The 27,556-nt window shown below is 47.0% G+C and overlaps 2 protein-coding genes across 18 annotated transcripts in view; one reads left to right on the top strand and one right to left on the bottom strand.

Moving 5' to 3' along the window:
- HHAT (hedgehog acyltransferase) overlaps positions 1-8,617 on the top strand; it is a 309,501-nt gene extending 300,884 nt beyond the window's left edge. For all 13 annotated transcript variants that reach the window (XM_070591304.1, XM_070591299.1, XM_070591298.1 and 10 more), the window contains one exon: positions 7,337-8,617. In XM_070591304.1, the coding sequence (XP_070447405.1) occupies positions 7,337-7,428 (92 nt within the window). In that variant the 3' untranslated portion in view covers positions 7,429-8,617. The remainder of the gene's footprint in view (positions 1-7,336) is intronic.
- A 2,830-nt stretch (positions 8,618-11,447) lies between these two features.
- The window catches only part of KCNH1 (potassium voltage-gated channel subfamily H member 1), a 362,772-nt gene continuing 346,663 nt past the window's right edge, over positions 11,448-27,556 (bottom strand). For all 5 annotated transcript variants that reach the window (XM_070591289.1, XM_070591293.1, XM_070591290.1 and 2 more), the window contains one exon: positions 11,448-17,313. In XM_070591289.1, the coding sequence (XP_070447390.1) occupies positions 16,456-17,313 (858 nt within the window). In that variant the 3' untranslated portion in view covers positions 11,448-16,455. The remainder of the gene's footprint in view (positions 17,314-27,556) is intronic.

Genomic DNA, 27,556 nt, shown 5'->3' with positions numbered 1-27,556 from the left:
AACTCGCCTGAGTTAATGGAGGGAGGAAGCCAGGGCATTGTTAATGGTAGATAAATGATAGATTATTGTAGATAAAAAGTAAAGGACAGGCTGAAGACCTTCAAACTGTTCTCCAAATAGAATTCAACCTGACACCCTGGGCTTGGGATGTGGACTCTGGGCCCTTTTGAGGCGGTGCAGCTTCAAGCAAGAATATTGGTATAGGTTAGTAATTTTTATCTCAGAGTGTTGTGAGGACTCACTAAGATTGTGTATTCTTTGTAAACTGTATAGGAGATTGTATATTCATAGTAAACTATGTCATGTGGACAGAGACTATGGTGCTGGCTGAATGGGAGGAAGAGCAGGAAGACGTCTTCCCTGCAAAGTTTATTCACCTGATGGTTGCCAGCCATTTTTAACAGTAGGATATGGCCTTTGAAAAAGCCCTGTTAGAGCCAAGATGGCAGCCACAGCCTCGGAAGCGTTGCCCAGCCTGACAGCGAGTGAGCCTTTGATGGGGTAATTGATGGCTCGTACACAGTTCAGCAACTCAATTAACTCCTCTCCCATTAGGAAGGATTGATTTCTTCCCCGGGATAGGCATTTGTGCTGATTCAGCTGCTGAATGCATCTGCATGGTTAAGAGCTCCAACTGTTGTCCTCCTCAGAGGCCCCGGTGCGAGAAAGCATGATTAGGGGAGCCCAGTGTTAGTCCCACACACGCAAGTCCTCCTGCCCCCAGGGAGACGAAGGACTGAAGACTCATCGTTACTTAAAAAAGGAATCATATTTTTCTGCATCCTTTGTTTGAATACCTTGGGGCTTATATAGCCTAGGACATTGCAGGAGAATACTGCAAGTCTGTGATTTGCTAATGTTCCAATGATATATTTTTTTCAAAAAATAAATTTTATGACAACTTTATTGAGAAATAATTTATGCACAATAAAATGGATCCATTTAAAGTATTTTACCAGTTGTATACACCCTTATAAAGTTCCCATAATCAAGATGTGCAAAACATTTTCATCGTCTACAAAGATTCCTAGTGCCGCTTTGTAATCTGTCCCTCCCTCTGCTCCAGCCTTTTTTTGAGGAAGATCAGCCCTGAGCTAACATCTGCCAATCCTCTTCTTTTTGCTGAGGAAGACTGGCCCTGAGCTAACATCCATGCCCATCTTCCTCTACTTTACATGTGGGATGCCTGTCACAGCATGGCTTGATGAGTGGTGCCATGTTCGCACCCGGGATCTGAACCGGCGGACTGCAGGCCGCCAAAGCGGAATGTGTGCACTTAACTGCTGCATCACTGGGCTGGCCTCTGCTGACGTGCTTTTTGTTCCTATAAATCAGCTTGCATTTTATATAAATGGAATAATACAGTTTGCATTATTTTGTCAATGGCTTCTTTCACTCAGGCACAATTTTTTTTTTATTATGGTAAATTATACGTAACATAAAATTTACCATTTTAACCATTTTTGAGTGTACGGTTCAGTGGTATTAAGTACGTTCACATTGCTATGCAACCATCACCACCATCCATCTCCAGAACTTTTTCTTCATGCAAAACTGAAACTCTATACCCATTAAACACTAACTCCCCACTCCCCCCAGCCCCTGGCAACCACCATTCTACTTTCTGTCTCCATGAATTTGATTATTCTAGGTACCTCATATAAGTAGAAATTATACAGTATTTGTTCTTTCATGATGGCTTATTTCATTTAGCATAATGTCTCCAAGGTTCATCCATATTGTAGCATGTATCAGAATATGCTTTTTAAGGCTAAATAATATTCCATTATATGTATATACCACATTTTGGTTATCCATTCATCTGTCAATGGACACTTGGGTTGCTTCCACCTTTTGGCTATTGTTAAGTGATGCTGCTGTGCACATGGGTGTACACATCACCCAATCTTTTGCTACATGGGATACAGATCTCTCTTCTAGTTCTTGCTTTCAATTCTTTTGGGTGTATATGTGGCAATTCTATATTTAATTTTTTGAGGAAGCTTCATACTGGTTTCTACAGTGGCTGCACCATTTTATAGCATTACCTTTTTGTTTTTGAGGAAGATTAGCCCTGAGGTAACATCTGCTGCCAATCCTCCTCCTTTTTGCTGAGGAAGACTGGCCCTGAGCTAACATCTGTGCCCATCTTCCTCTACTTTATGTGTGGGACGCCTGCCACAGCATGGCTTAACCACTATGCCACTAGGCTGGCCCTACAACATTACCTTTTAAACAACATTTTTCATTACACCTGCTTCTTGTTCTGATTATCCCTTCACTTTCCAGAAAACTGATTCGACATATCCTTTGACTTTGCATGGCCCTGTGTGATGATGGTCTCTTCCATCACTGTCCTGAGCCTCTGCCTTTTCAGTCCTTTCAGACTGATGTAATTGCTCAGAGACTTGCTCAACCATAATAACCTCAAGTAAAATTACACTGCTTGCTTTCTATTAGCAATAGTCATTTTCCTCAGTGTCCTACTTGTTTCTCATTAGCTGTAGTTATTATACAACTCACCAATATCCTGTTAACAGTATCATGGTACAACCACCTACATCCAGTAACGCCATGTAGTATACCACCTACATTGGTCCTTTTAATTGAATCTATTGTGCTATACATCCTACTTCTCTGCATTTAGCTTTATCTGTCGAATAGTCTGTCCTATTCACTATGTTACCCAATCTTTTGCAATTGCTGTCTAACTTGCTAGCATTCTGTTCATAATATCTTCAATGCTGCCTAGCTGTCATCTGTTAAAACTGTTCACCTATTTTGATCTTGTTAGGTCCAGATATCAAAAGCCGACTAGGGAGGCTGGACTCACGGCCAAGTGGTTAAGTTTGCGCACTCTGCTTCAGTGGCCCAGGGTTTTGCCAGTTCGGATGCTGGGCACGGACCTAGCACTGCTCATCAGGCCATGCTGAGGCGGCATCCCACATAGCAGAACTAGAAGGACCTACAACTAGAATATACAACTATGAACTGGGATTTGGGGGGAGAAGAAAAAAAAAGCCCACCAGGAAGCTACACACATTATTGACTCTGGGGGCCCAGCTGTGAATGTTCAGGGTGTACAGGGGGCTTTGGCCCTAAAGTACCCTCTTAAGAAGCAGCTGCTACTTTTCTTTTTGGTAAGTAAGATTGGCCCTGAGCGAACATCTGTTGCCAATCTTCCTCTTTTTTTACTTTTTTCTCCCCAAAGACCCAGTACATAGTTGTATATCCTAGTTGTAAATCATAGTAGTTCTTCTACGTGGGATGCTGCGACAGCATGGCCTGATGAGCAGTGCGTAGGTCTGTGCCCAGAATCTGAATTGGTGAAACCTGGGTTGCTGAAGTGGAGCATGGGAACTTAACAACTCAGCCACGGAGCCGGCTCCCAGGATCTTTTACTTTGCCCAGTAGCAGACTGCCCATCAGGCTCTATGAGCCACATAAATGGAGTGTGTGTGTGTGTGCACACGTATGCATGCATGCATGGCGTCAGGGATGTGGGGCTATGGGCATTGTTTGGACTCTGGGGATTGGAAAACCTGGTGAGAAGGGAGAGCACAAAAGACAAGACAGAGTGGGGAAAGGCCCCGGGGGAAAGAGGACTGCAGGATGAGGTCAGTGCTCATTGGCAGGACAGAACCTTTTTGATGTCATCATTTTTGTTAATGGCAGACGAGCCTGGATGACCGTGCATCATAGCAACCCTCAGAAAGTTGCCAGAACGACAGCTCATCCCAGTTTCTTTTCAGTTTTATGGTCCTGTGTCCATCTGAGCCCCGATGAAGAGGAGGCTCTGCCCCAAGCACCCTGCACACACATGTTTGCCACCTCAGTGCTTGGTTAGCAGCTGCCACAGTCACAGACCTGGTGCCTACAGGCAACCTCCAGAGGGTGATGTCAACGTCTAGGATGATGTCAAAGTCTAGGACAGGGCCAGGCACGCGGCAAATGCTCGTGAAGCATTGGTTGAATACTGTGGAAGGGTGACTTGTGGAATCTGTTTTTCCTTGTCATCACATATCTTAATCCTGAGGAAAGGAGAAGGGGCCCTTGGCGGCCATCTCATATACCCTGGGGTTACTATCTCTAGGAATACTTGTGCATTAAAAAGGCCAGCAGGAAATCTGAGGTGGCCCTATAGTAATCCTTTGCATTTCTGAGACGCTTTTTAAAAGCACTACCAAATCTGTTGTCTTCTTTTATTTCACGTGCCTTTATTTATTTTTGGCCTCCCATCATGTAGCTGGAGAAACTGAGACCCTAGTAGAGCCTCATAGTAGAGTCAGGATTACAAGTCTCCTAACTGTTGCCTAGCTGCCTTTCTGCGTGGCGTACAGTAACATTAGGGAGAATTTTCAGGGCCCAGCTGTGGTCCAAACTGAGCATGTATATGTCTCACCTCTGGGCAACATTGGGGACATTCTCCTTTATAGTTCTATGTGCTCGGCAGAAGCTTTCAGAGAGATGTCCCTTGACAGCCACAGGGCCAAGCACAGCTGTGCAATGCCCGAGGCCCAGCTTTGTGTAAATGAAACATCCCCATTCTCCCACTTCCGCAGCCAGCCTCTGGGTTCTGTGTTGACCAAACACCTGCTGATGCCTCACCCTAAACACAGCTGAAGTCTGGCACTGCTTCCTGTGCCTGAAGCCCCCTTCCCTATTCCTGCTCCCTGAGCCCACTGAGGAGAGGTGTTGACAGGTCCTCTGGCATCTGTGTCTGAGCCACAGAGGTGAGAGATTTAAGGGCCTCCAGGCAGGATGGGTCCATCTTGAAGCTTGAAAAAGTACCTGGTTGTACTGGCCTGAATAGTGCCCTCAGAATTCTCGTGTACCTGGAACGTCAGAATGTGACTTCATTTGGAAATAGGGTCTTTGCAGATGTGATTAGTCAAGGATCTTGAGAGGAAGTCATCCTGGATTTAGGGTAGATCCTAAATCCAATGACTGGTGTCTTTATAAGAGGAGAGGACACAGGGATACGCAGGGAAGAAGGCCATGTGAAGACGGAGGCAGAGACTGGAGTTATGCTGCCATAAGCCCAGGAATGCCTGGGGTCACCAGAAGCTGGAAGAGGCAAAGAAGGATTCTCCCCTGGAGACTTTGGAGGGAGCATGGCCTTGCTGACACATTGATTTCAGACTTCCGGTCTCCAGAAGTGTGAGAGAATAAATTTCTGTTGTTTGAAGCCACTGCGTTTGTGGTGATTTGATCCAGCAGCCACGGGAAGCTAATATACTGGCTGACTAGCAGACAGGAGGTGGGACTGTAGGGCTGGTCCCGGAGCCGGCTGTTGGGGGTCCTCTGTGCCCCTCATGTCTTTGGGCTTCAGGGCCTGGGAGAATTCTTGTGCCAAGCCGGTCTCAGGAGCAAGTTGGAAACAGGAGTTAGGAGGAAGACCAGGGCTTGACCTGCCCTGTCGTCACTCTGATCTTGGTGGATGACGTCTGAGCCCGCTCACCACCATTATTACCACCTTTCTTTAGGGCCCACCATAGGCCAGGCACTGTGCAGGTCTTTACATCATTTCACACAAGCCTTATGTCTTAGCTCAGGCCGCTGTAAAAAATACCATACACTGGGTGGCTTAAACAACAGGCATTTATTTCTCCTAGTTCTGGAGGCTGGAAAGTCCAAGATCAAGGTGCTGGCTGATCTGGTTCCTGGTGAGGACCCTCTTGCTAACTTGGAGATGACCATCTTCTCACTGTGTCCATATATGACCGAGAGAGAGAGAGAAAGAGAGGACGCAGGGTCTCTGGTGTCTCTTCTTATGAGGGCACTAGTCCCATGATGAGAGCCCCACCCTCATGACCTCATCTCAACCTATTTACCTCCCGGAGGGCCCCCCTCCACATTTGGGATTAGGACTTCAACATAGGAATTTGGTTGCGGGGGGACACCATTCAGTCCATGGCACCTTCTAAGGACACTATTAAGTGAGTTACTCTATCCCACCTAGTTTTACATTTGAATTCATTAAGTTGCTCAAGGTTACACAGCTGGCAAGTGGCAGAGCCAGGATTTGAACTTGGGTCTAATCCCACTTCAGAGCCTGCACACTTTCCCACTCTGCTATACTGATTGAACCTATGTCATATTAATAATTACAGCAGCTAATGGTTGGCATAGCAATACGAGAGCCTGCCAGCATCATAACCTTCATTGGCTCCCCACTTCCCCCTCCCTACTTCTGTCCCTACCCTGCCTGTCCCCCGCTGTGTGGTAACCACATCACTTGATCCCTCTTTCTTGGATGGCCAGTGATGTGCACTCTTGAGGTGGTCTCTGGTAACTTGTCCTTGTCTCTTTCCATGTGACAAACTCTTACTCATCCCGCATGGCCCAGTTTAAATGTGCTCTGGTCACTTCATTATCTAGCACGTGTTCCATGGCTCATAAATCCCAGTGATGTGTGTTTGTCTTTTCCAAGCTGGAGTGGGAGCACCTTTGACACAGGACTAGATGTTTTTATTTTGGCAGCTACTACCTTCCACAGCACCTCTGGCTCTCCAAAGCCTCCAATAAATGTTTGAATAAGTGAAACATGGAGAAGAGATGGAGATCATTATGTAACAAATATTAAAAAAAGAAGAAGAAAGAAAAGAACATCAGATATTCTAAGACAAGTACTTATAGAAGGAGCCACTAAAAGCTTAGAGTTTTGAAAGCAAATGTTAAATTTAGGCTTTCCCTTCTGTGTGCTTACAGATGGCACTCAATTCAATATCACAGTCAATCTATATTTTGAGATTTACTATGGGTCTCATGGACTTGTTCTTTTTTTTTTTTTAATTTTTTCTTGTGAAGAAAATTGGTCCTGAGCTAACATATGTTGCCAATCTTCCTCTTTTTGCTTGAGGAAGATTGTCACTGAGCTAACACCTGTGCCAATCTGCCTCTATTTTATGTGAGATGCCACCCCAACATGGCTTGACAAGTGGTGCTAGATCCGTGCCTGGGATCCAAATCTGTGAACCCTGGGCCACTGAAGCAAGCACACAAACTTAACCACTATGCCCCTGGGTCAGCCCCTTTTCTTCTTTTTTGATTATTAACTGCTTTAGTCTTCTAAATATGAATTCTTTAAAAGCTTTTCCTATTTCTAAACATAATTTGCATTTGTGTTAGCACAGCCCTCATTTTATGCTGACCCCAGTGGGAATGTAGAGTTCAACCTGCTGATGTTCCAGGCAGAACAAGCTTTCCGGGAGGCATGTGTCAGTGCGTAAACTGAGGCCCATGGTGTTTCTCCAAAGGGGGAAAGCTTTCACCTGTGGGAGGTCCCACCCAAGGCATTTCTAACCATTCTTTCATCTCTGTCCTTACCCTGCAGGCTGGCCGTGGGTGACCCTCTCTGTCCTGGGATTCCTGTACTGCTACTCCCACGTGGGCATTGCCTGGGCCCAGACGTACTCCATGGACTAATGCCACCAGGCCAGGCCAGCCTTGGCTGCCGGTCTCCAAAGCAAATGGTGCTTCACCCTGACCTCGGACCCCAAGATAACCTCCAAGGGACCAGTGCTTGATCTGCTCATCTTTTGTTGAAGTTACCTCACTCCAAGACTGGAAGCTTGAGCTCTCATAGAAAATTGACAACCAGAGAGTCTTCTAACTTTGGGGACTTACAGATCACTCCCCCAGCCCCATCATTTCCTGTTGAGTAAGCTGGGGCCCAGAGCAGTAGAGTGTCTTGCCCAGCTGCACATGGTGACGTTGTGGTCTAGAACCTAGTCCCAAGGGCCCTTCAGATTCTTTCTCCTTTACCAAGAATTAAATGTAATGGATATTTCTTAATTGAGGCACAGAAATCCTGATTAGTAATAGGCCTCTCTCCCACTGGGCAGTATTTCTGAAACATTTTGGTGACATTTAAGTGACCCCTTCCACAGGTCCAGCAGTGTAGTCTCTATAATCAGTACTGGGGTTTGAGCTTCACACTTCAGCTGCTTAGCAAGGACGTGACAAAGCCACAGCTGTGTTTCTAGTTATCCAAAGAAGATAGACTGTGTTGTGTGGCATTCCAAGGAGCCAGCAGTCAGTACCCAAGGAGACCTGTTCTCTGAACTTCAACAGGGTGGTCTACATTCGGCTGCTTGTTTCCTAGATTTGCAGAGAAGTATAAACATGGCAGTTCCTCTACCTGACAGTTAATCATTTGTCAATAAAGAAACAGAATTGAAGGGCCGGCCCAGTAGCACAGCAGTTAAGTTTGCATGTTCCGCTTTGGGAGCCCAGGGTTCGCTGGTTCAGATCCCGGGTGCGGACATGGCACCACTTGGCAAGCCATGCTCTGGTAGGCGTCCCACATAGAAAGTAGAGGAAGATGGGCACAGATGTTAGCTCAGGGCCAGTCTTCCTCAGCAAAATAGAGGAGGATTGGTGGCAGATGTTAGCTCAGGGCTAATCTTCCTCAAAAAAACAAAAAGAAACAGAATTGAAAAAACCAGGGAATGGTGTATCCACAGACAGGTGCTACCAGGCAAGTCACAAAGGGGAAGGATGGTTTCCTGAGGTCTTCTCTCTCCACGCAAGTCCCAACGGTCATCTTCCCACTCAGTGGTTTATGTTGTTTTGTTTCAAATAAAATGGAGCCTTTTCTATCATAGATAATTCACATTTTTGTAGAATTATTTTGAATACTTTTTGAGGAAAATGTCTAAAATCTGAACACACTTAACTCTTAATTATTCACTACTCTGAAAAGATGCTGACAGCCCACTAATGGCCTCAAGTAGTAGATAATTTAGAATACTTCTCTTTGGCTTTGGAGTTTTTTTGAGAGGGCAAAGGGTAAGTAAAGAAGCTTTAAAATTTGAATCCATGGTGTACCAAATTATTAGAGAACTTAGAACATCTCAAGCACATGAATTAAATTGTTGTTAAGTGGCCCTGGTCTGTGCCACCCTGTCCAATATTACTTGGTATTGTCCTTGTGTCTTGGATGTGGTTATTAACTCAATGAGCTATAAACTCTTAGAGTGCAGGACCAGTCATTTTGCTGACATCCTTTCTTCCTAGCCACTCTTCTTGGAAGAGAGGGGATGGGATCAGATGTGGATGATATCAGGAGGGCACATACTGTGTTAACTGCAGCAAAGGACAGAGGCCAGAAGGGGACAGGCAAATGGGGGCAGCGGTTGCCTCAGCAACAGGCTTGGTAAAGGTGGAGACACAGGCAGGTGATTTGGGAGTTTTAAGGTGCTGGGAAGTTTTAAGGAGGGGATGAGGCTGGGGAAGAGAGAGCACTCAAATGAATACAGTGAAGCTTCATGGACTAACACTAATTCAGGATTCGGGGTCAACCAGAGGGAGTTTGGCTGAAGTTTACGTGGAAGGAAAGGGCTTGCTCAAGAAAAAAGGGAGCATGAAGATGATTGTAGGGAAGTCTCTAATGTACATACTTATATAAATAATGCAAAGGATTTTGAACTCTTCAGAGATACCATTTATATAAAAACAAACAGGCTTATTCGTTCATTAAACTGTATTGGAAATGTCAGTGAATATATTTGAAAGTGATAATTCTGAATTTCTTTTAAGCCGTTAAATGATTTAGAGTGGTTCTCAGGAATTAGTAATTGATTCCTGTGTTTAGCTATATATTTGAGGCCTGATTAACCAACATGTGGATTATCCAGAACTGTTGTTTTCTTCCTTGAACCTCTTGCTATTCCCCAACTGTAATATGAAAATGATAGCATCTCCCTTCCTGCATATGAACTAAAATCGTAGAGTTGCTTTAAGTGAAAGACTCTTGAGGTGCCTCGCAGACAGAACAGTTCCAGCTGAGGAACATCTGACATGTCACTTCCCCTAGTCATTAGCTCTGGGCAACTTCAGGCATGGGGCCAGGAATCAACTAGACAGGGGCCCAAGGTCACTTCCTGCCCGAGGATCTTCTGACCCCAACCTAGCTATGTAGGCAAGCCGAAGATCTCCAAGCATGATTGCCAAGACAGTCCCCACGGAGGCAAGCAGGACGTCTGAAGGACAGCCAAGTCCCCATCATTTTGACTAATTCTTGGGACCATCCAAGAAGACTTAAAAATATTTTAGTATTTCTTCAGATTAATTTGTTTGAAGTGACAGCAGAAAACCTTTTGTTCTATTAAAGACTGCCGACCTAGAAAGGAAATATATCAATCATATATATAATCATATAATGATCTATATATTGAGAGGATAGTAATTTAGTGGGAGGGGTGTTCCCTTTAGAGAAATTGAGACTGCTCAGTTGCTTATTTAAAATAATAATTGTTGACTAAGTATAAGAAATCAACCATAATATAAAGACTTTGTTTTCTAGCAAAGGTACCAGAACGTGTCATACACGAGGGCCAACTACTGAGAAGCCAGATTATCTTGATAGCCCTGGCCTTTTTTTACTGCATGATGAGAAGCCTCTCTGGGGCCTTTCTTCAGGAAAATTGTTTTATTTTAAAACAAACCAACAGAATCCCTCTTTTTTAAAAGTTGAAACCCATTTGGCACCCAAAATGTATACTCTATTACTTGGGTCTGTATTACTAGTCCTTTTGACTAATTATAAAAATATTAACAAAAAGATCTTTTTCGACATTGAGGATATCTAAAGAATGTAACATCTAGTGCTTTATTAGGTAATACTTTTGAAATGAATATCAATCATTTGGAATTTTAAACAATATCACCCTTAAATTATTTTTATTATGGTTTTCTGCAATGTAATTAAATAACAGCATATGGGGAGAACATCATTGAAAAAACTGTGGCCCTCTGAGATCAAGCATGGCTTGCAGATCACAGGTTCCTCATCCGTGAATGAAGTTCTACTGTCTGTCAAGAGTTCCATTTTTGAAACGTGGTCCATTGGTGTTAAATAAAAACTCAAGTTAGCGGTACTCTGGAGAAGCTTGCCATGAGCAGGAAGCAATACCTATTAAAACCATAACAGAACTGAAACAGTGCTGATCAGAACTCGTATTGTTGACAGTGAGTCATTCCAAAAAGATTCAGTTATGTTTTTACACTATATTTTAAAAGGCAGGGAAGCATTAATATATCTTATGCAAATTTCAATCCAAATTGTTCAAAATAAAAATGATCACTTCTAAGCAAGAGGTCAGTTTCAGAAATGTATTAAGTGAACGTGTCATACCACAATTTTCCGGTGATGCCAGTTTTTGAAGGGATCTCTGGACATTTGTATAGCAGATACAGCTCTATTTCAAGATCATATGGCAAAGCACCTTCACAGCCATACTCTCACTATGCAGTACTTGGACACACAATCTTGGTGTCTCTAGAATTTTAGCTTTCCAAAAACCACAGTTATAGGTTCTATCCAAATTAGACCTCCCAAGCTCTGGAAAAGGAAAAGAAAGTACCATCCTTGCTCTGTCATCTCAGGTTAGAACACCCACTTCAATGCCTTGAAATTATGTAAGGAAAGGCGAAAGCAAGTATCGTGTATAAAATAGTTTATTACCATAATAAATAAAATTAAACTTTTTTTTTACAAATATCATTTGTGCTTGTTTAAAAATGTTGAGAAGGAAATATCATCAATGGAGGGGTCCACATGTTCCTCTTAACATTCCCAAGCTGCAGACATACAGTGGAGTTCCTGGCAGCATCCTCAGCTGACCACAGAAATAGCATCAGCTCATTTGCACTTCTGTTTATTCATGCTCATTTGGACAAAGTGACAGATGCAAAGGAAAAAGAAGGATTTGGTGGGACTTAGCGGAAAGAGTGTTAATATAAGGAGAAGCCCCAGAATGATGAACTACTCATGAGTAGAAGTGTCCTTGCGGTGTTGGCAAAATGTCAGATGTGGACAGTCTCCAACTGATGCACAAATACAGCGTCTGAATATTAAGAGAATACATTCATTGGGGGGTTGCATTCTTTCTTAACACAAAAGCAGTTTATATCCTGATACAAGATCCGTGAACTTCTCGATGAACAACTAATGGACCTGTTGGCTGACTCGGATGTCACAGATAAAGAGACAATGGCTCGAAGAAAAGTTTAATGGTGGGCAGGGAGGGCACCCACCAGGTCCGGCACCTGTGGGGTGTTCAAGTCCAGTTCTAGAGGTTCCAGAAGAAGTCTGATATGCTTGCATGAGAATGAAGTTTCATTTGAAACTAAGCTGCAGGCAAATTCACATCGATTCTCTTGAACGGTGGGTGGAAATTAAAACTTGTCCACGTGAACACCTTGGATGAGAAAATGGCGCTTTCTCTGATGGCTGAAGTCAGTGCTGAGATGACAGTGAAATCTCCTCCAGTTGGAGGGCACAAGAGCTGGTGAAGGTCATTTTTATTGAAGCGAGCAAGAAGGCAGTACGATGATTTAGTGACAGAAGAGTCGCTGGGGCCCTGAGTGTGCCCTCAGCGGGCCTCCTCTTTAAGCAACACCATGTGAGGCAGGAGGAGAGGAGAAAGAGTGTTGGCAGCTCCATCACATTTGGAGTTCCATTCAAGGGTCTTAAGGCTAAACATCTTTATTGCAAAACACCATACAATCTACTCATCAAATGCACATCAACTTGTCTCTCCACCAGGGCTCCCAAAATTTTCCAGGGGGTGCATGTGCTATATGGTGGTCAATGCAACAGGGACATGAGGCTCTTCCTACACCTGGTATTCCTAAGGCATTCATTTAGTCCCCTCACAGACTGGGACAAAAAGTTTGACAGTTGGCTTAATACTTTCACCTTCCACCTGAGGATTCAGGAGAAGCAGCTTGCTGGATGAGGTGGTGTGGTGGAGTGCATTTTTACTCTGAGCTGTGCTATCTCCACTTCTCAAAGAGGATTCCAGGAATTGGCCTGATGTCTGGCCAGCAACAGCACATGGGATCTAGAAGGTTGAGGGTAAAACAGACCCGGGAACTGATAACAAGAAATGGAAACAGCTTTGAAACACTTGGGCCCCTCACTATTAACACATCAGAGTTTTTTAAAGCCACTGGTTGCCTACTACTAGCTATAAACTCTTTGCACACAGATTTAATCTGTAGTCCAGAATATAAAGAACGGTCTTATAAAGAACCAAGCCAGCGGGTATGAGTGTGAGGGAAGGAGATGGTTGACGGTGGAGACATCAAAATTGTGCACTCAACCAGATGGCTGCCTCCCTTTCCTTCCTACGGGAATCTTGTCATACCCAGGGGAGGAGCCCTTGTGTGTATATGGAAAGGCGGCACTCATTGCTGGAAACAGTGCCCTCCACCCAGACCAAGCACACCACCTTGTTGACCATCTTATTCGGTAGACTCAACCCTGACTCCCACACCTCCATCACTAGGGGAGAGCATGTTCAACAAGCAGCAGGACCTCCGACTTCAAAGCAGCCTGTCAGGATACTCTCGGGGAAATGCAGCCTCCCTATGAAGGCCACTCAAAGTAAGGAGTTTAAGCAAGAGATCAAGTAACCAGCAATTACTGGGCAATGGTATAAACACATCACTTCCCCTTCCCTCAAAAAGAAAAAATTAGCTCAGGTAAATCTAGATCTCTCAGCATAACTTTTCCAAAGTCTAAATCTTGGGTCCAATACCTAATAATTTTGTGTTTCCCTAATCTCTCTTCAGCCACCAGATATCGGTTTAGAGTGGAAGGTTCAGTCAGAGGTATCTGAAGCTCACGGTCCTTGCTCGGGAACCCAGAGCAATGCCTGGGCAAGAGTAGGTAGTCGGCACAAAGCAGACGGGGGCTAAGTGCATGTCACAAAAATGGAAGGAGAGAAGATTTGGCTCATTTAAAAAATGTTCTTTCAGAGAAAACAAGGATAACAAAAATCCCTAAAATCCTTAAACAGAGAAGAATAAAAGCATATACAGCCACACTTGTGTGCTCTCACCGTCACCCACAGGAGCACGTGTTGTGGGCTCTGCGACCCCGAGATGAGCAGATCTGGGCTTCCAGTCATGAGCCCAGTTCAAACCCTGGCAGTCAATCCAGAAGTACAGCCGTGAAGCTTTATTTTTCCCCCCAAACAAGTCTGGACTTCAAAGCCTCATTCATTGAATCTTGGCCCCTCCGACACAGACAGGGAGTCATTCTTAATAGACACCGGTACCCCTCAGGCAGAGCTGGTGGGGAGGAGAAGGGCCTCTCTACACTGGCCTGCAGGATGCTGGATGGGAGCCTGTCATCAAGTCCCCGGAGAGTGGGGCAGGTGCTTCTGAAGCTGGATGTTGGAGTTATTACGGCCCTTGCCTGCCTTAAAAGTAGTGGGCCCTAAACTTTAGAGGCAGGTTAAGGAGCATGTTTAAGGAATGGCAAACTAGAACGGTTCAGGTGCAGCTGGCAGATGGGGTTCCAGATATTCCACAGCCTCTATCCCGAGGACTAGTTGGCAGCTTCTCAAGTTAAAGAGGCTGAAAGCCCCATGGCTTTATCTAGAGTCACAGTCATGACTCGGCCTTGGGAAATTTCACTTCCTCTTCTTTGCTGCCACCTGAGGCTGAGTCTAATAATGTCGCAGCCTCCAGAAGCCAGGGGCCAACCCAGTAATCCTCACGTGAGAAGCTGCATGAGTGTGCAGGCCCTCAGGGGAAGGACCTGCCCTTGACCTCCAGACTCTGCTCTGTGCCAACCCTGGGAGCCAGGAGAGGACACCCCCAACTCTGCACAGACCACTCAGGGCAAGACCTGGTCATGCCATGGCCACGAAGCAGTACTAAAAGGACAGGTGGGCCCGGACAGGAGGCGTTCAGAAATGCTGGATGTCTTTGGTTGGGCAGGTCCCGACCTGTTAGGGTCCCTTCACTACTGAGGGAACTCAACGCTGGGGTCCAGAGTCTCTGCAACAAAGCAATGCAGTAACACAGAAGGTCAGCGCCCTGGATGATTCCACGCTGTCACTATTGTGCAGGTCACCTGCTCTCCTGGTTTCACTCTCTCAAAGCTGAGGTTTGAGAGCTGAACTTCCAACCTTGCTTGTCAATTTTTAGGGTCCTGACCTCTCTCTGCAGGGCACACACTGGGCTAGCTCCACTACACTTGGGAGAGAGCACTTCTTTTTCTCTTTTTCAGATGGCATTAAAAGAAGCCCAAGTACACGAATAACCTGACCCTAGGTGACTACCAGGCAGTGGAGTGTGCCCAAATTTGAATGGCCCATAGGTGGCTCCATGATCATCGTTCTGAGCTTGGAGCTTCCCTGGGACCTCAGCTCCATGGCCACCTCTCTCTGTCACCTTACAGAGACCATTTAAAAACCCACTGCCCCATTCTCTTTCTCCAGCTCCTGAAGTAAGTACAATCATGGCCCTGTGTCTTTTCATGTGTCTTTTCATGGTTTCTCTTGAAGTCCTACTGACTTTAGTAGGAGATGAAGGGATTAGCTTTATAATAAGGCCAAGCATGGCTCCCAAGTATCCTGTAATGACTCCATGCAGTGGACAAAGTATAAACTTCTGAAGAACAATCCCAATGAGAATCATAATATAAACATAGCACTTGCTACAGTCGTTTTTCTGAGGTTGTATGTGTGTGTCTGCTTTGCTAAAAAAGCAACTCTGGGCTCATCACCCTTCCTGCCGATGCCCCATACCCTGAGGAATGCCACAGGAACACTTGGGAGGAGGTTGAGAAGGAAAAGAAGGAAAGGGGCCTGTGCCATGAGGCCAATGGCATGGAGCAGGGCCAGAGAGACATCCGGGACCTCCGGAGCCCTCCCCATCGGCTATCCCACAGGAGTGGGCTGCAGACCACAGCCCAGAGAATCTCTGGATCCCGAGGGCCCCTCTCCAGCTCTTACACTTGACTCACCTCTTTTTGGGAAATGAGACCTGAGGATTCCCGGCTCTAAGTGTCTATGGGAGGCACTCACAGCACCTCAGCTGCTTTTTGGCCTTAACCATTAGAGACAGAAAGTTGAAGGGCTCTACCCTCCGTGTCCCTCGAGCTCCCCTTGTCCTGAGCTTGTTACAAATGACTACTGTAGGAAAATATACAGTGATGTCAGACACAGGCTGTCCAAGGAGTGGGAATGCTGGGAAATCCTGTGCCCACCGCAGTCTTTGGGGTTCTTGGCGGAGGAGCCCAGCAGGGTATATATACGAGGGGTTCTCCGGTGCCCTCCCACCAATCCCAAAATGGCTGCTATTCTTTTCTGGTAGTTTTCATCTTTTACAAACATCATGGCAGTAAAAAATTAAAAATGAAGGAAAATACCCTTTAGACAGCACGCCCCCTCTTCCAAAATTGTGCAGAGACAGTTCAGACACAGCTGCCATCTTGCAGGGTGGTGGCACACTCCTCTTTCTTTATCTTTTCCCAGATATAGAAAAAGAGAGACAGCGTGCCCAAGCGATGGTCCCACTTTGATTTTCTGTCAGGAAAAGCTTACTTGGAAAGTTGTTGGTCGTGTAGGGGTGTGTGGTGGGGTGGTGTCTAGGGCAGGGCTATATGTTTTCATGTTGGATATCTTTTTTTTTTTTTTTTAACCAGACCTCTCAGCTCGCTCCAAAAATGTCTCTCTCTGATTCTGGGGACTGGGGCCTCGATATTTCAAACAGCTCCTGGGGAGACTGAGAGGATCTTCTGGAAGTTAATATCCTGAGTATCTCAGAGAGCTGTTTCTCAATATTTGTCATTTTGGTATTCAAGGCCTTGATGTCCTCCTTCAGCTCATGTTTCACCTCTAGGACGGTGGCCTGCAGCGTCTGCTCAGGGATGGGGTAGAAAGAATGCTTGACCTCTGCCAAGATGGGGCTCCGGTCCTGAGGGCTCCTGGCCTCACCGACGTTGTCCAGACGTAAGTCGCTCTTGGTGATGCCGCTGTCACACGAGTCTGTCTTCTTCAACGTGGCCTCGCCTGACGCCTTTGTCCTCTCGGGGAGCGTCTCCATGGATTCGGCCTTGGACACCTTGTTCCAGTCCTCACCCTTCCCGCAAGCATCCTTGAAGCGGGTCCAGCCTTTGCGCTTGGCGCAGTCGCCCCCGCCCCCCTTGGGGCCCAGGCAGTCGGACCCGGGCGCGTGCAGCTTGGCGTGGTCGGACACCCCAGAGGCGGAGGCCGCCTGGAAGGACACGGGCGTGGCGGGGCTCTCGCGGACGGTGACGACGCTGGCCTTCACGAGGCTGTGGTTGGCCGAGGCGTGCTCCATGAGGACATTGCCCTTCTCCACGTCCAGGTCTTCCAGGTCCCGGCCCCCTCTCTCCGCGGCCAGCCTGGCCTCCTTCTGCTGTCGGAACCTCTGGAAGAGTCGCCGGACTGGGTGGTCCGGGGGCAAGATCAGCGGAGCCTCGTTCTTCCGTTTCATGCGCTCTTCTTCCTCTCGTTTCACATCGCTGATCTTCCGGAACACGATCTGGAGGGAGACAGAAGGACACGCTGTGTTAAGTGCGTGGTGGCGCCAGCAGCAAAGCCCAGCCCCTCTGCCTATCACAGCTCTCTGCTTCCAGACCCCCCAGGGGCTGAGGCTCACAGTATGTTCACATCCCTACGAGGCCTCCCAGGGCTTTACTCAGTGACTACCATCACTTTCCTTTTCTTGACATTCACTCTTAGCTTTCCAACAGCAAGGAATTTACTTTTACTGTCGTTCTATTCAAAAGGAACAAACCCCCCACCTCTCCATCCCCACCTGCCAGGAGGTGGGGACTGTCCTGGCCTCTGAGCCTGAGCCCCCTTTAACCCATCCTTGCCTGCAATTCTGAATCACCTGGTGAGCTTCTTAAAAATCGTTCTTCTGACCCCAACTCTGACCTACTGCATTAGAATCTCCAGACGGGAAGCCCTTCAATCTGTAACTTGAAAAGCTCCCCAGGTGACTCTGATGCATGAAAGTTCAAGCACCTCTGGTCTACACCACATTCCAGGGCAAGAAAGTTCAGCTGAGTCCCCAGGCAGGGCCACAGGGAAGAATGCCATTGCCACCTGCAGATCAGGACCCTAAGTGAATGCGGTTGGCTGTGAAAAGTAAAAGCTAGTCTCCCACGGAAGACCTTCTTGCCCTCGGGGAGCTTACAGGGAAGAAAGGCCCGTGACCTTGCGCACAAGCTCATCCCAACAATAACAAACACTTGGACAATGCTTTAGAGTTTGTAAGGCACTTTAATATTACTTCATGTACTCCTTACACAGCACTATAAGGTCACTGGGACACATATTGTCTCCATTTTAGAGAAGAGGAAATCAAAGCTCAGAGTAGCTAAATGTCACATAACAGACAAGTTTCCTATAAGGGACTTGTACCCAAGCCATCAAACCCCAGATCCATTAGATGTCCAACAGGTACTTCCTGACGATGACCACACTTCCTGCGGGGCATGGACAGTCAGCAACACAGTCTCGTGGGTCTGGCTCTGCGTGCAGCATAAGCCACATCTTACAGGGCCAACGTCGGATTATGGGAAAGTCCTGTAATTTCTGGCTTATATTGCAAGTGGCAGGTACACTCAGGGACGTGTTTGACTCATCCCTTATCTGAACTTGGGGGAAGCAACCTGCAATAGGTTGTCTTTTTTACATAAATCACTGGTTTGAGGACCAGAGATATTGAGATCGTTGAGAAGCAGAGGAGAGGCCTGTGTAAGGGAGAGTGGCAGGTTTTCCATCCTCACAATCTGCAATCCCCTGTGCCCTGTGCAGGCAGCCTCGGACCAACCCAGAAGCTGCCCTAGGACCCTAGGGTTTGGGGAGGTGCATATGGTAGGATGCCAGGAATGTGGGCTTTGGAGTCAGACAGAATTAAGCCCCAGCTCTGCTACCTAGCCTTGTGACCTCAGACAGGTATCTTAACTTCTGTGCCCCAGTTTCCTCCTTAAAAAGTGGGGAAAATCCCTACTTTTCCAACTTGGTATAAGGACGGCACAAAATTCCTTATTTGTAAAGCTCGGGCCCACTGTAGGTGCCTAAAATGAATCCTCCTGCCCCCGCCCCTTCAAGGCATCTGCCTTTTTTGCCTCTAGGTACAGATGATACATAACTCACCCTGCCTCCTCCAGGAAGTCCCCCCTGCCCAGAGAGGGGTGGCACCACTCATTATGTTCTCAGGTATGACTGACAATATGGTCATTTTGTAGTGCCAATAAATACATAGGAACCCAGGAAACATTGAACTGCTTGATGCCAGCGATCAATCAGCAAATGGGTGGCAGACAGAAGGCTCACACCTGTCATCTGACTTCCCCATCAAAGTTCCTGTCACTGGGTGACTCTACACTCGGGTCACTAACAGGTGGGGGGATGCAGCTGCCACCCCTCTTGCCACCTGGTTAAATCTTCAAGCCACATTATTTGGGATGCAGTGTGTGGCTTTCTGACCTCCACTGGGCAGCATTTCTCCCATCCCCACCCTGCCCAGCTGTGATATTATAACTCTGTCCCCACTGGTCCTCTTCAGCCATGCTCCATCTGCTCCTTAGTCTAGCCTGCAGATCCCAGCCAGGGGGCTCAGGAGAATCCTGTCCACTCTGGAGAGAAACCCAACTGAGGGCATCACTGGGATGGAGGGATGGTGACAAATAGAATGATTACGACCCTCTCTGCCTGTTCCCCCAGTGCTCTCAGTTGGCAGCCTTCCACCTCCGTGCCTCCCTCTGCTCATGCTGTTTTCTGTTCTGGGAATGGCCCCTGCTGTCCATAGGATATGCAGATCTTCCTCACACCAAGGCCCTGCTCAAACAGCACCTCCTCCAGAAAGCCTTCCCTGATTCCACAGAGTTCTAAGGTGTCCTCCCTCCTCCCAACTCTAACAGCCCTTGCTATGCTCACACCACTCCTGTGGCCCAATTACTCTCGATCTTGTGTCCATTTGTAGTACAGATACAAACTATTTCCTCCCCCACTCACATCCCTTCTTAAAAAATGGAGGGGGAAGGATTGCTCTGGTTCCTGCCCTTCATTCTGTGGGACATCGACTCTTGTCAGTATCCCCTCTTTTTCACGGAGCTAGTTTGGGTGGGGTTCCCTTCCTTGTAAGTAACAATTCCAGAACAAGATAGCAGTTATTTACATCTATATCTTATCCCCTCTGAAACTGTCCTGAGCACCTAGTCACATTGTATCTTTTAGTTTTTAAAAAATTTATTTATTGCCTACCCGGAGAGAGCCAGTATGGTCTATTCACGATTTCCCTCACTTAGAATGTGGCTGGTACCTAGAAAACCTTCAGAAAATATTTGTGGAATGAATGAATAAATGAATAAGTGAAGAACAGATAAATAGGAGCTAATGAATCAATGGGAGAATGTCTTCTGCCTGAAAAGATGCAATCACAGAGGTCATAATCAATGTTATAAAGGGAACTGGCTCGGAACACACACGGTACTCTTCGCAAGTCTCTCAATCAAAGGTCAGGGGCAGCTCTTGAGACTTTAAATGAGATGTTTTAGGATTAAAGAAAAGGAAGTATTTCTTCAGATATCGAAGAGTCAACAAAAAACTTATACCAAGAAGTTGTGCAGTGGAATAGACCAGTAGGTTTCCAAAGGCATAATATGCGTTCATGGTGAACATCTGTGAGCGGAAGTGGTAACTCCTCCTTGAGTGCCTGAATATACTGTGCTCTTCAACCAAATGTCCCATGGGTCAGAATCCTGGCCTGACCCAGGCAGCATATTCAGATGTTGTGGCCACATCATCAGCGCTGGCAGTTCAGCACTCATGGTCTAGGGCTCTCCTCAGGAGAAGATATGGGTGTCTGGGTCTGTGCTGACTCTTCTAAAGCTTCTTGGCTTTTCCAAAAATATCTTGTGTACCAGAGGCAGCCCCACCTGAACATCACTAGCAGTGGGCAGGTGAACCAGGGAAGAGCTTCCCGCTCTGAAGAAACACCTGAGCCCTCCTCTGAGAATCAGAGAGGGAAACCAGCAACTCCCCAGGGGACACAGAGCTGACGTGGTCTAGCGCTCTGCTTACTAACTTCACCTGCTTTTTTGGAGAAGCTGCTCATGGTGTCTTCATCTCAGAGGCAGCCATGACAAGGCATTTGGCCAAGTATTTTAGATCCAAATGGGCAGGGATGGCCAGACCACTCATGACAATGAGGTCTGTGCTGCCAACCCCAACCACAGCAGCTCTCAGTCTGCTCAGAGATGCCCCATGGTTTGCATGTGGGAGTGTGCCCTAGGAATGATGGGCAAGACCCTAAGCCCCATAACCCAAGATCCTCTCTGCCCAGAAGACGCCCTAGCTAGATGCCTGGGGAAAAGTCCATCCACCTTTTCCAAAGTGTTCTATGAGGTTTTAACAGGTACTGTGAAGGGGGAAACCTTTTAAGATGAAATAAATTTGAGCCACACGACAATGGTAAATTGGTTGCTTTACTGCAGGACTTCTCAGTGTTTTAGCATGCTAACGTGCCTTATGAATGTCTAAGAGGAAAATATCACATACAGCATTAGATCCTCTCTTGGGAAAGGGTGGTATTCCCCAGAAACCCCTCTGGAAAACACTGAAATTATATCAGTGTGGGGGTGGGATGCCCTCTGCATTTGCACATAGCCCTAACGGATGGGAAGGCCATTTCCTATTCCATGTTCCAGCTAAATGGTGCCTTCTATCTCTAACCCTCCTGCTGAGCCCCTGGAGTTTGGGATTTGCGCTCTCCACTGTAGATGCATTGCCCCCTAGTGGATGGACCTGGATCAATCCAAACTCTGTGAGATGATGATGCAGCTGCAGGATCAACTCTCCTGCCTCCTACCCCTCAGTCACTCTACGTGCTCTGTGCCTAAAGCTCCCTTCAATCTCATCTCCTGCCCCATCCCTTCAACAACTCCTATGTGACCCCCAGGATTCAGCTTAGGAGTCACCTACTCCAACCAGCTTCCTTGACTTTCCCCCACCCCTGGGGTCAGAAGACCCTTCCTGGTGGTACAAAGCATGGAGCGGCTGCACATACCTTCATCACAGATCATTGCAACCAACGTGAGAAGAAGCATTTGCCTGTTTGTCTTTTCATTTAGGCAAAGCTCTCTGAAGGCAGGCAAAATGCATTCTTCAGTTATTTTTTTTTTTCATCTTTAGTATCATGCCTGCATATATAGCGCTCAATCGACAATCAGTGAATCAATGAATATGGCAGGGGATAAATTATGGCCATTCCATGCTAGGGTGAAAGAAGCGATGTGTATGCCCCCTGGCCTCCAAATCTGTTTCTGATGTTTGTGGTCTAACGGGGAGAGAGAAAAAGAGAGATTACGGGTGGACTTCTCCATGCACAGCAGATATGCTCCTGAAGAGCAGTATATGAATAAAATCCCAAAGGACTTCCATTTTCATTCTTCTTCATTTTAGACTGACTTCATACTGATTTCATCATCTCTGCCTGACCAATTTTTATTTTTTCAATGTCTTGCATGAGCTAAGACAGCTGCTATTTAGAAGTAGCCCTGAGATGAACTTTTCTGCAAGGAGGACAACTGCTCTTGAATTTTTCTCTTGTATAAATTTGAATCTTTCTGTGGAAGGCAGTCTGATGTCATGGGAAGAGCCTGGACTGGGAATCTGAAGACTGAGGTGCTTGTTTCAGGGCTGGACATCTGCCCTCGCCAGCTAGACAGCCTCCTCCCCCAGCTCTTATCAGACCCGTGCCAGGTCTTCTTTCTTTCCATTTTCCTGTTTTCTTCATTGGGCTTCGTTATAAGATTTCATTTTGGAAAAGGGTTCTGTGGCCTAAAAGATCATTGTGAAAACTACTGGATGAGATCATCACTCAAGTCCTTTAGAGAACAAACAATGAATGATTTTAATAATACAGTACTTTGGACTGTGCTTTACAGCTTATTCCACATACTCAAGTGCTTTATCGCATTTAAGCCAAAATTCCCAGGAGGCATGCAGAGGCCTCCACCACAATTTGACAGTTGAGGAGACCGAGGCTTGACTGGGAGAGTGACCTGCTCAAGGTCACACAGCTAAGTAGAAACAGAACTTCAGGGTGTGGGCTGGTGCTCTTCCCTTGACATCAGTCTTCTTCACATGGGCGATCCATAGACAGGGCCACACCAGAGTGGGACGAGATTCTCTCTGTGGGGTTGTTACAAGGACCATCTAATCACCACTGGAAAGGTCCAGCCCTGGAGATGGGCTGGCATGGGTCTAGGCACCAGTGATGGGATAAGTCTAGATCCTTCCTGGCCAGCCAGAGTCCTGCCAGCCCAAAGGGGTATGTAATTTCCCTTGCCTGACCTGTCAGGCATGGGAGGCCATGCAGAATGCTGAGCAGCTCATGACTTACTGCAATCTGGGGAGATAGAGGCAGGGGTGGCCACTGCACCTGCTCATCCATCTCCATGTCCCTCTAGGGGCTCACCAGCAACAACTCTGATCTGGGAGGCCTTTAATAAATAGTTGTTGAGCTGAATTGGACGGATACTCAGCTCCTCTAGCTGCGGTGCTTTCTGAGCAGCTATTTTCAAGTTTGTTTGAAAAAGCAATCCTCCTGGGATCTGAGGTGAGTCAGGACAATCAACCACCTCTTCTGGATTATATTCAAGGAGGGTCAGGCCCCTCTCAAGCCCCAACCAAGACCAGGCCAAGGGGAGGAGGAGTTCCCCAGAGTCACTGAGCAAGAGGGTCCCAGACGCACATATAGGGGAAAGATAGGCCTGGGAGGGGAATAGGCCACTTAGAGTCCTGACAGCCCAGAGGATGCAGGGAGGGTGCCCAAGTGCGAGTCCAGTTGCTTAAAAGAGCTCAGATTGAGGAGTAAAAATATACACATAATGTCAATTCTCAGGGGTTTGCATAAATGAACAGAGACTGAGGTATGAATCATAGAAAACCACAGATAAACCAAAAGGGATTTATTTTGGTTTTTATTGGATTCAGACATATGTCCCAAATCTGAAACAGGCAGAGAACAGTGGAAAGAGCACAGACTTGGAGTGGTCCCAACTCTGCCACTGATGAGCCACTGTGTGACCCTGGGCAAGTCATAGCCTTCTTTGGCTGGACCAGATCAGCAGTTCTCAAATCCGGCTGCACTTCAGAACCACCTGGAGAGGTTGTTATCTACTGAGTGAGAATTTCCCCGTGGCAGGGTCAGAAAGCACCATTTGCAACAAGCTCCCAGGTGACTCTGACGCAGGCAGCCTGACCCAGATGTGCTGAGCAGGGTCTCAGAACCCCAGGATTGACGAGTGGTGAGATCACTGCCACTCTGCTGTCCTCTGTGTGTGAAGGATGATGAAAGCGGACTGGTAGGCCCTGCAAGCACTTTTGACTCCTTCTTCCTTTAATCTGACAGAAAGCTGGCTCACTGTCTGGAGTGGAGGACACAAAGCCAAAAAAACATTTATTGAGCACCTACTGCATGCAGGGAGCATACATATTGCCGCTCCATGACAGGGGAAGGCCAGGCCTCTTCTCCTCCCGGAGCTGGGACCCATGCTGATGCTGACGGAAGCCACTTTGGAGGACAGAGCAGCATCAGGAGCGCAGGGCCCCACCCTAATGTCCCTAAAGGCCCTGGTGACATTGCCTTCCCCTAGTTTCCCCACCTATCAGCCTCCTCCACCAGTATCCCTACCTGGTTTGATGGAAGAGCATAAAACATGAAGATTAACAAACTAGACCATTTAAAAAAACTGAAAACATGGAAAGACAAACTGGAGATGGATAGATACCATAAGGTAGGTGGTTGGATTTTTCTTCTTGAAAAGGCCACTTCGTAACCCCCTCAGAATGGCCACTTCTGTTCATTATGGAATCAAATGCTAACAGCCTCATGAACATGTGGACCACCAAGAACATGGGTGGCCCTGAACCTCATGGGGGCTCCCAGAGGGACTGAGGCCAGTCAAGGTCAGTAACCACTCCTTGAGCTAAGACCAGGTGTTGCTAGCACCTGAAGCTAGAAGGGAATAAGTACAGCTCTGCCCTCCAGGGAGACACATGGAGGAACTCACAGCTTAAGCACAAGGGGTTAACAAGGTCCAGGGTCGGGAGTGGGAGGGCGGGAGTGGGTGGAGTCAGTGTGGAGTGATAGACAGCATGGGCACAAGCTCTGGAAATCAGACAGACTTGGGATCATGCTCTCCAAGCCTCAGTTTCCTCATCTGTAAAAGCAGATAATACTGCTGATTTCAGAGAGCCACTATGAAGATTAAGGTGGACAATATAAGTAAATCCTTCAGAAGAGTGCTCAACATTTAACAGTTGCTGAGTGATGTATTATGTATCATTCTTTGTGAGGGCTACTCTTGAGATGATTCCAGAAGGATGACTGGAATTAGTCAGTTATAAAAGGTGAAAGATTTGGGTGAAGGTGTTCATACAGGGAACAGCACATGTAATGACACAAGGCAGAAATGCCACCCAACGTAGAAAAATGTCTTTTGGTAGCAGTCCTGGTGGGAGGGGCTGACACTGATGGAGAACCTCCAGTGTGCCAGGCACTGTTGTCAAATGTTTGATGTGTGCCATCTCATGCCCTTCTTACAGCAGCCCCAGCAGGGGAGTACAATCATTATCCTCATTTCTCAAATGAAAAAATTGAGCTTAGAAAGGCTAAGTCACTATGTAAGGACACGCAGATAGTGGAGCTAAGACTCACCCCAGGCCACCTGAATCCCCATCCACCCCCATGTCCTAAGCCATTCTGCTAGGGAAAGTGCCTTGGTTTTAGGGGAAAGGAAGATTCTCTCTCAGTATATGTTGGTAGTCTCTCTCTCTGCCCCACTACTACTTCCACTAGTTTCTTTTACCCCCTGTTCATCAGCAACTTCTCTACAGAATTCAGAGACACAATTGTGAAGTAGAGAGAATATCTGGCCAAGGGGAGGAGAGAGGCTCCCAGAAGTTGAGGGCCCCACAGTATTTAAGGAGAGAATGACACACTAGGAACATCCGACTGGTGGTCTGTTAATTCATTAGGAGGCGGGGCATGAGATCCAGACTTTGATTGGCCAAGACCAGGAAAGAGGAGCTGTTTATCACAGGAGCCAAGTCTTGGTTATTGGAAAAATCTTGCCTCCCTGGAGAGTGCTGAGGTTACCAGTTACCCTCAGGGCTTGGCACTGGTAAGAGGAGCAGGAATGCACAGAGGTCCCAGTGGCCTTCATCCAGGAAGAATCTAGAGGCTAGAGATGCTGTGCTGTCAGGTGGCCTGGTCTAGTGGCTCTCAGGGTTCTGTTCACAGGCTGGTCTCTCCCACCACCGCGCAACATCTGCTCTTTCTTCTGGCATCAATCAAGACCAACCTTGTCAGACCCCTTAATGACATCCCACAGGGACTGGCATCATCTCATTCACTGTTGCAAGGGCCCCCACTGACAGCAAGTGGATCAGCAAGGTCTTCTTTTGACAGACTAAGCTGAGCCCTGAAAAACTCCTGCAGATGCACCTGTTCCTCCATCTTTAGGAAGATTCCAACCCAAGAGGGGTGAGGATGCTTCCTTCTCAATGCCATCCCAAGAAGGAGATGCATACCTTGTTTGCTGCTCAGGGAATAGACGGCATTATTGTGTGGGAGTCGCTGGCCTCTGGCATTTCACTAGGGCCATATTTGTCACTCTCCTCCTTGCTTTGTGCTCCCTGAGTGTAGTGGATTGAATTATGGACACAAAAATGTATGTCTACCCAGAACCTCAAAATGTGACCTTATTTGGAACAGGGTCTTTGCAGATGTAGTAAGGTAAGGATCGTGAGACAAGATCATTCTGCATTACAGTGGGCCCTAAATCCAAAGATGAGTGTCTTTATAAGAGACGGGAAAGAGAAACATGAAGCACAGAGCAAAAGGCCATGTGAAGATGGAGATTGATATTGGAGTTAGGCAGCTACAGGTCAAGAAATGCCAAGGACTGCTGACAGCGACGAGAAGCTGGGAGAGAGGCATAGATTCTCTCTCAGAGTTTCTAGAAGGAACCAACCCTACAGACTCCTTGATTTCAGACTTCTGCCCTCCAGAACTGTGAGAATAAGCTCCTGTTGTTTTAAGCCATTCAGTTTGTGGCAATTTGTTACAGCAGCCCTTCGCGACTAGAACTGGGTTTCCTTTCTTGCTTCTTCTTCTTCCCATCTGCTAAGCGTGGCCCTCCCCAAAGGATGCCCTTTGCTCTCTGTGCTCTGCAGGGTCCAGTGCTCCCCTTCAGGCAGCTAAGAGCCAGCAGAGGTGCTGACAAGACCTGGTGCAAATGCCCACCCTGCTGTGTGCTGGTTGCAGACACTGAGGCTATTTCTTGATTTGTCTAAGCCTCAGCTGTCTCATCTACAAAATTTCTACTTCCAGCCTTGCTGTGGTGATGCAATGAAATGGCATTTGTGAGAAGCCCTACCCTTCGCAGTTATAAACCAATGCTGCTTTTCTCTCCAGCCCCAGCAACAGAACCTGAAACTTCCCATGCTGAGCACTGCTACATCAATGTCTTGTAGACCCCTCAGGCCTCCACTGTCCTAGCCAGAGCAGTCCCTCTTTCTACCAGGACTTCCTCAGTGTGAGCCAAGTCGCCAGTTGGGCAAGAGGAAATGGGGCCGAACCCGGAGCTAGTGACCTCTCGCCTCCATCAGAGATACTCCAGGGCTAAGACAGGTGGACCAGCGTTCAGCCTCCAACCTACTCTTAACGATGCTTCCTTCCTGTCTAGGGAAGCTCTCCAGTA

The sequence above is a fragment of the Equus przewalskii genome, chromosome 23, assembly GCF_037783145.1.
Source record: "Equus przewalskii isolate Varuska chromosome 23, EquPr2, whole genome shotgun sequence".
Taxonomy (NCBI): domain Eukaryota; kingdom Metazoa; phylum Chordata; class Mammalia; order Perissodactyla; family Equidae; genus Equus; species Equus przewalskii.
This window is presented reverse-complemented; position numbering and strand designations above follow the sequence as displayed.